General features: G+C 48.9%; 1 protein-coding gene across 1 annotated transcript in view; it reads right to left on the reverse strand.

The window, feature by feature from the left end:
- The window catches only part of Rab26 (RAB26, member RAS oncogene family), a 5051-nt gene extending 3661 nt beyond the window's left edge, over nt 1-1390 (reverse strand). Inside the window, exon 1 of the mRNA XM_021149765.1 lies at nt 883-1390. Within this exon, the coding sequence (XP_021005424.1) occupies nt 883-1317 (435 nt within the window). The 5' untranslated portion in view covers nt 1318-1390. The remainder of the gene's footprint in view (nt 1-882) is intronic.
- Between the last annotated feature and the right edge of the window lie 7737 nt (nt 1391-9127).

Here is a 9127-nt window from a genome sequence, read left to right on the forward strand (position 1 = left end):
CCCCCCCCCCCCCCCCCGTTAATCCCCTGTCACCTCTCCCTCCAACAAGGCCTGCCACCTCAGTCAACAGGGAGTGAGGACAGCTGTCCCCATCCAGGATCTTACCTACCCCTCCTCCATGGACAACATGCTTGATCTGGGAGGGCAGCATTTGGGGCCTATGGGGAGCAGAGCCATGGGAGTGCAGCTGGAAGCTCTTAAGAGACCTGTGGGGACTCAGTACTGGGGGCCTCTTCAAATTCCAGCAAAGACACAAATCTCAGCAGCAAGGTTCGGGAGAGGTGTGACAGTCTGCTTTTGAAGTGAAGAGGGGGTAGGGATATCTGTGGGGCTGAGGGCCAGACCAGTGAAGTCTTTCCCACCCTCATGATCCCTGAGGCCAATGTTCCAGAACCCAGTGATGGCCCTGCCTTCGGAGGTCAATTCACCTAGGCTTCAATTTTGTTCTGGTCTAGGGTGGCCTTGTTCTCTCTCCCAGAAAAAGGACACTTACAGCCCCTGGGGGGTGAGGGAAGGCAGCATATGGATGGGAAATGATGAGACAGGAGCACCTGTAGGGGCCATAGATCTCAGAGGGACAGCTTCAAAACTCTGATCTTGCTTGGCCTTGCAGTAGGTGGAGTGGGGGTAGGGCCCTGCCAGCTGTTGAATACCCCAGACCCAAGTCTAATAGTTGTGTTTGTGTATGTGTGTGTGTGTGTACGCACGCGCTCGTGCACGCACGTAGGGTCGCGTGACAATGTAAGGTACTGCCGTGCCAGCTGCAAGGTGCTGTGCCAATTCAGCGCCGAGGGTCTGCAAGGCCCTGCACTCTTCCCCAGCGGCAGTCTAGGATCCAACGCCACCTGCTGCATTCCCATGGCGGGGAGGTGCCTGGCTCACCTTGAAAGCAACGTCGTAGAAGTCTCCAGTGCTACCAAGTGAGGGCCGGACGGACTGCGGGGGCCCATTGGGCGGTGCCTCTGGGCCAGGGCGCACAGTCTTGGGATGTGCCAGACGTGGCCCGTTGGCGGCGGCGGCGGCGGGCAGCGTAGAGGTAGCCGGTTCACTCCCCCCCTTGCTCTTGGGGGTCTTCTTCCTGGACATGGTTCTTAGTGTGCTCCTGCTGTTACCACCGTGTCCCGGGTTGTCCCACGGCCCGTGCCCGCCAAGACTGACTCGGACCCGAACCCGTCCCGCAGCGGCAGCGGCGGCAGCGGCAGCAGCAGCATCTCCAGCACTCAGTGCCTGCCCCGCCCCCGCGTCCCCACAGGCTGCGCAGCATTCAGGCCCAGCCTCCCGCCACCACTGCCAATGGTCGCTCTGAGGCGGAGCCATGCAAATAAGTCTGTCGCTCCAGGGGCGGGGTCAAGAGGTCCCAAGAAGGCCTTAGGTGTGCATTCCAGGAGCATGCTCCAAGTGCACTGTGCTCAAAGGGCTCCAGTCTAGTGAAGGAAGCACCAGGATCCTGTGTCCTCTCCTTGCCCCAGTCTTCAATGTCCCAGGTCAGTAACCTAGCTCAATAGACTACCATGGACCTGGGACTACGATGTGTTCTGAGATGAGGATGCTGGGGCAGATGGCTTGCATGAATAGGCAGCCTGAGATTCAGGGTTTTTGTTTTTGTTTTTCTATCAGAGATACCAGCCATCTGACTACTTGTCCTCAATGCTATTCCCTCCAGGATAGGCAAATTCAAGAAGCTACAACAGTCATGTTTCACAAACAATCCCTGCTACGCCCGAGCACTCTGGGCTCAGCTGATCAGAGGCATAATGGGCACGGTGTCCTTCCTCACATATATTTTTTTAAGATTTATTTATTTATTATGTGTACGTACACTGCAGCTGTCTTCAGACACTCCAGAAGAGAGCATCAGATCTTGTTAGGGATGGTTGTGAGCTACCATGTGGTTGCTGGGATTTGAACTCAGGACCTTCATAAGAGCAGTCGGTGCTCTTAACCACTGAGCCATCTCTCCAGCCCCATTTTCCTCACATATTTTGCCACCTGGGTTGAAGTACGGACATCTAAAGTGAGAAAGAAGTAGTTATCACAGCCAGCCAGCATCAGGCCTTCAGAGATAACCAAGGCATAGGTTAGGGTTAGGGTTAGGGTTAGACCTCTGCCCTGACAGCCTAGAAGATTGAAGGTCCCTTCCTAGAATTGACTGGCCCATGGTCTTTCCATCCTAGGTTCTCATCCAAGAGAGGTCTGTGTTGATTTTCTAGACCCCAAACTGGTTCAGGACCTGATATACCCTTCTCCTGAATCTGACCCTGCTGCTTTACCTATGCTGACAGGAGGATTTCTGTCCAAAGCCCCTCACCTAAGACACTCCAGTCAGGAGAAAGAAACTTCAGTGGTCAGAGGTAAGGACAGTGAATGCTGGAGGGTGGTGCCTTTGAGACCCAGACCCAGTATTTCTTGGTGTTCCTCTGGAATGGCCTAGCTGTTCTCCAAGATGTGATCATTGTCACCAAAACTCTGTGTTTCTTGACGGCCTCCTAAACTTTCTCAGGTGGCAGAGAGCAGAGCATGAACTCCCTATCTCTGTGGCTCAAAGCCTCCTCCTATCTCTTTCAGGCCAATTTCCAGATCTGTATACATCCTGACCCAGAGTGGGTGTACTGGGCTCTCACTTTCGCATTCCCTGAGGACTTCAGTGTCCCGTCCTCACAAGGCCAACCTCAGCATGATTGGCCCAGGATCTCAGCTGAGAACCTCAACAGCCTGTGCCTATCGTCCTAGGAAGTAGACCATGTAACCTCCCTCCAGCTACTGCCTAGAATCCGTCCAGTACAGGGCATACACATAGAGTTCAAGTTTGGACGTTCTAGGCAGGAGCTGCAAGGAGGGGATTCAGGTTGAGGTCAGTGAAAACAGTGCCGGCATCTAGAAGGAGAGAGAGGGAACAGGCAAGCCAGAGAAAGTGGGAGGACAGCAGAGGAGGGGCGCCTCTGACAGCAGAGGAGACAGACTTGCTTTTAAAAGGAGGAACATTTACATAAAATCCAGGTCTCTGCTTTCTCCTGAGAAGCCTCGGGCCCCACACTTCTGCTCCTCTTTGATCACTATATCTCAAGGCTTCTCTGCTCCCATCCATTTCTCACTCTGGAATGGAAGCTTTTCTGGGTGCAGGAAGCAGCTTGTCTCAGTCACAGCCATATCCCTGGCAGCCAGCTCCTGGCCTCAGTAAGCAGCTACTAAATTGGCAAAAGAAATACAAGTTAGAGACACGACCCTCAGATGGGCATGGTGACACATGCCTTTAATCCTTGTGCTCCTGAAGCCCAGGGAGACAGATCTCAGTGGGTTAAAGATGAGTGAGCCTGGTCTACATAGCAAGTTCCAGGCCTATCAAGGCTACACATAAGACCCTGTCTCAAAAGTATTAGTTAATTAAAATTAAAAGAGTCAGGTGTGGTGGAGGGCATGCCTCTAATCTTAGCCCTTGGGAGGCAGAGGCAAGCAAATCTCTGGGAGGCCAGCCTGGTCTACATAGTGAGTTCCAGGACAGTCAGAACTACATAGTGAGATCCTGACTCAAAAAACAAACCAACAAAAGAAGATAGCAACTGGGAGGTGGTAGTGCCCACCTTTAATCATGGCACTTGAGAGGCAGAGGCCAGCCTGGTCTGCAGAGCGAATTCTAGGACAGCCAAGACTATCCAGAGAAACCCTGTCTTGAAAACAAACAAGATGGCAAGGGTGCTGGTATTTTTCCTGGTGATAGAGTGGATCTGTGTCTCCTCCCCTTGAACCTGGGCAGAAGTGAACACAGCAGAAGTGATCCCAGATTCTTGCACCCTGAGACACTGGTTTTCAGAATCTGGGTACCATGATGAGAGAACACTCAGGCTGAGTACACAAGAGCCCAGGAGATGATGCCATATACAAGAGGGTTTCACTATGAAGACCAGACTGGCCTCAAGTTCACAATCTTCCGGCCTCAAGCCTTCCAAGTGCTGCAATTCTAGCAGACCACCATGTTCCTCTAGAGGTGAGCCTTTTAAAACCATAGTTTCCTAAGCATTTGGGAGATGTTTATTACATGGCAATAAATGAGTAATTGCAGCTCAGAGCAAGCTTGAGGCTAGGAGCCAGTTGGGTAAGAAAGGATGTGACAGCCTTAGTCTGGCTTTAGAGCCCTCCAAACTTTGAGATCTTCAAACTTGAGCACAGCTTGTAGGGACCAGTCCCTGAACTGGCGCCCCTGGAAAGTGTGGTCCAGACTTCAGTCTTAGAATACAAAGAAGATGAGGTGCAGCACATGTCCTTGTCTCCAAGTGAGTGGAGTCACCCAGGTCTCTCTGAGCCCTTGCCCTTGGTCTCTCATGCCCCTCAACTCCTGCAAACTTCTAATTGGTCTTCCTGGGAGATGCCCTAATATAGCATGTCCAGTGAGTCCCCAGCCTAGCCTGTCTCTCTCATTCCCCCTAGGCTTCTAGCTTTACCCCAAGCCCAGAGTCTGGACTACGCTGGAGAACAGGCAAGAATTCGAGCCATCTCCTTGACCTTGCAGGTTCTGCTTAGAACTTTGCTCCTCACACTCCTGCCCCTGCTTCCTGCACCTGGATGCTCTCCAGTGCCTCCCCAGAAGCTTCTGTACCCAGCTGGGAGCAGACCCTTGTACTGCCCACTCTTTTCCCCTCTGGCTGGGATTGAGCAGCAGAAAGTTAGCCTGGGCTGCAGGGGTCCTTTGGGAAGCAGAAGCAAAGCCCCCAACACTTGTGTTCTCAGAGAAATCAACCCTGTGCAACTCAGCTGTCTGCTATCTCAATGCCAGAGGGCAGAGGTCCCTTTCTTGCTGTGTGACCCTGGGTATTTGGCATTGTCTCTCTGGACCTACTTCCTGTTCCGTAAAATGTGGGGGAGGATTTGCTCTCCAAGGGCCCTTCCTGCTCAAACACCTTATGTTCTATGAAATCCTTGTGAAAGTTGCCATGGAAACGTCAGAAGAACTGCAACAGCCCTGAATTGTATGAGAGAGAGGAGAGGGGGAGAGAGAGAGAGAGAGAGAGAGAGAGAGAGAGAGAGAGAGAGAGAGAGAGAGAGAGAACACTGAGTCACCCTAGAAAAGAGGTGATGTCAGAGACTCTGGCACCCAGATGTAAAAGGTCCAAATATATTTTTCTCTTGAAAAGATACTCCCAGGAGTCTACTCATCTTGATGGCCCTAATTTGGTATCCCCAATGTCCTGCTGGCTGGCAGTAACTGGTGAGTTGCTCCTTTGGAGGTTAAGACCACAGTGCCTTATGAGGCAGAGGTGTTCACCACACTCGAGATGAGCTTGTGCACAGCCACAGCCAGAGGACTGGAGTGGAGCTGAAGCAGAGCTGCATTTAGCAGGATGGGACTCTATCCTGAGCACTGAAAATAAAACCCACATTCTCTGTGTTCTTGGGGGCCATGGTCCCTAAGTCTGTACTCCTATGGAGTCAGGGACCAGTTCTCAGCAGTTGGCTCTCAGTTCCTGAGTGGGACCCTCTTGTCAACAGAGGGGCCTGAGTGGGGTCTTATGGATCCACATTCTCAAACAACATAGGAGATAGAAGCATTATCACAAACTGATCAAATAGTTCTTTGCTTTACCACATAATCCCTAGAGCCAACAATGACTGGCTTCTCTAGGAATGGTGTCTTCTCTTTTTTTCTTTACAGGAGGAGAAGGGAGGTGCTTTTTGATACAGGGCCTATGTTGCCTGGTTTTGTCAAAAATAGTTTTATGGATATGTAGGTCATATAATACCCAAGAATTGCGTACGATTAAAGTGTACAAGTTGAAGAGCTAGGGAGATGGCTTAATGTGTACTGTGTAAACCTAACAAACTTGAGGACCTGCATTCTGACCCCAGCACCCATATTAAAGGGGGCAGGGGGAGTGGGACTGACTCAGCACTATGTGTCTGCTGTAACCTTGGAGCTCACAAATGGAAATAGGGGGATTCCAGGGACTCAGTGGTAAGCTAGTCTGGCTAAAACATTAAGCTCTAGGTTCAATGAGAGACTGTCTCAAAAACTAGGATAGGCCGGATGATGGTGGCACACGCCTTTAGTCCCAGCACTTGGGAGGCAGAGGCAGGTGGATCTCTGAGTTCGAGGCCAGCCTGGTCTGCAGAGTGGATTCCAGGACAGCCAGGGCTACACAGAGAAACCCTGTCTCGAAAAACCAAAACCCCCAAAACAACAAAAACAAAAACAAAAAACAAACAAACAAACAAACAAACAAAACCAAAAAAAACAAACCTAGGATAGGACGGGAGAGATGACTCCAAGCTTAGGAACACTTGCTGCTCTTACAAAGGACCTGGGTTCCATTTCCAGTAGTTTACAGGGGTCTATATTTGCTTTTCTAGAGGATTCACTGCCCTCTTCTGGGCTCTGTGTACACTGCATGCATGTGATACACTTCGATACATTCAGGTAAAACACTCATACACATAGAATAAAAACAAATAAATAATTAAAAAATAATAATAGCCGGGCGTGGTGGCGCACACCCTTAGTCCCAGCACTTGGGAGGCAGAGGCAGGCAGATTTCTGGGTTCGAGGCCAGCCTGGTCTACAAAGTGAGTTCCAGGACAGCCAGGACGATACAGAGAAACCCTGTCTCAAAAAACAAACAAACAAACAAACAATAATAATAATAATAACAAGCTTGGTAGTGGTGGCACATAACTTTAATCCTAGCACTCAGGAGGCAGAGGTAGAGGTGGACAGATCTCTGTGAGTTCATGGCCAGCCTGGTGCACCTAGTTCCAGGACATAGTGAGACCCTGTGAGGGGGCTGGGAGGAGGTGGCAGTGCTAGGGGGATGCAAGCAGCAGAGGCGTATCCATATGCACACATGCACTTATGCACACATGCACACACCACACATATGCACACAAGGAGAGCATACAGTTTAATAATATGGGCATTTCTCATCTGGGCATAACATGGCCGTCACAATCTTGATGTCAAAGCAAATGCGATTACCATCAGGAGACGCTCACAAGACTGGGTCCCTTTACCACTTCCTCCTGAGAGCGCTGGGGAGAGCGCGCTGGGGACAGCTTCCACAAGACACACACAGTCCCTCATCTTCTGGGACAAAAGACTCTTACTCTTCCTTACAGGGGCACAGTTACCTTTAAGTTGCTCGTGGTCTATTAGTAACCACAGTTACATTTATTGATCCCACCCAGCTAGACTTGGGGGGAATCCTGTGTCTGTCTATTACTACCCTCCCTATCTGAGGTGTAGAAATAGAATCCCCAGGGAAAGTCAGGCCACAGAAAAGTTTTAGTATTTTTATACATCCATGAAACCATCATGAGAATACATCAGCCAAGACAAAAACATACCTGATCCTCATTGTCACTTAGTATTGGGATGTATAGCTTTGTAGAAACCTTCTGTCTGTGGAGAACTCCTAGGCCTTCCTGCTCAGGTGGGAGTTCCTGGTTTAGGGTGGCCTTGGAGAGCCTCGGTGGTGTGTCTGTAGCCTCCATGACCAGGAGTAAAGAGCGCAAAAGAACCTCTAGGGGCGCTATTGCACGAGGCCTTGCTCTGCATGCTAAAGTGGGTATTGTCTGCCGCCTGGCTGTTACCTAAGAATTTCTTCTGACCTTGTGGAATATCTGCATTCTAGGATATACTTAATAGCTCTGTTATACATTCATATACATTGGCCTCGAACTCAGAAATCTGCCTGCCTCTGCCTCCCAAGTGCTGGGATTAAAGGTGTGTGCCGCCACACCTTGCCAGCCTGGTCTTAAACTCCAAGATTTGTCTATTTCTGCCTCCTGAGGGCTGGCCTATTTTCTTGTATGACATGAATACTGTGATCCTAGTTCATGTTTTCCTGTTGTTCCTGTGTTTGTGTGTGTATGTGTTCAATTTATGTGTATGTGTGTTTTGCTAGCATTTATGTCCATGTACGATATATGTCCCACGAGGTCAGAAGAGAGTGTTGGATCTCCTGAAACTGGAGTTACAGACCATGGTGAGCCACTGTATGGGTCCTCTGGAAAAGAGCTGGTGCTTTTAACCTCTGAAACATCTTTCCAGCCACTTATTTTGTGTGTTTTGTTGGCCATACTGATCTGATCTTTCTCTTCCTTCCTTCTTTTTCTGGTTTGAATATTTTCCTGAACTGATCGGGTTTTCTTGTTTCTTTGTTTCCCTTTCTTTTATATTATTAGTTACTATGGTCTATCTATCTATCTATCTATCTATTTATTTATTTATTTTAAAACCCCTATATTTTGGGTATGGTGGCACACAGCTGTAATCCAAGTATCCTGGAGACTGAGAGAGGAGAATGGCTACAAGCACGGACTGAGCTGTAAAGTGAAACTTTGCTTTAAAAAAAAAACCTACCAGCTGTAGCTGTTTATGCCTTTAATCCTAGCCTTGGGAGGTAGAGGCAGTCTGATCTCTGAGTTTAAGGCCAGAGTGGTCTACAGAGAAAGTTCCAGGACAGCAAGGGCTACATAGGGAAACTCAGCTCAAAAAGCCAATAATAATAATAATAGTAGTTGTAGTAGTAGTAATTAATAGAGCCAGGCATGGTGGCACATGCCTTTAATTCCAGCACTGAGGAGGCAGAGGCAGGTGGATTTCTGAGTTCGAGGAGAGCCTGGTTTACAGAGTGAGTTCCAGAACAGCCAGGATTATAGAGAAACCCTGTCTCGAAAAACAAAAAACAAAACAAAAAAATCCAAACAATTGAATTATTTTTTTTACACAGACACTTTTAGTTTTGTTTTATACACAAAGATTTATACACATAAGATTTCACTGTGTCATCCTAGCTGTCCTAGAACTAGCTCTGTGGACAAGGCTGGCCTCAAACTCAGAAATCCACCTGCCTCTGCCTCCTGAGTGCTGGGATTAAAGGTGTGTGCCACCACACCAAACCCTCTTTTTTTTTTTTTTCTTAAATGTGATTTTCCACTTTCTTTTCAAAATGCCATCGTTCTTTCTTTTTTTTTTTTAGATTTATTTATTTTATTTATATGAGTACACTATAGCTGTCTTCAGACACACATTAGATCCCATTACAGATGGTTGTGAGCTACCATGTGGTTGCTGGGAATTGAACTCAGGACCTCTGGAAGAGCAGTCAGTGCTCTTAACCACTGAGCCATCTCTCCAGTC

This window comes from Mus caroli, chromosome 17, assembly GCF_900094665.2.
Source record: "Mus caroli chromosome 17, CAROLI_EIJ_v1.1, whole genome shotgun sequence".
Classification (NCBI taxonomy): Eukaryota; Metazoa; Chordata; class Mammalia; order Rodentia; family Muridae; genus Mus; species Mus caroli.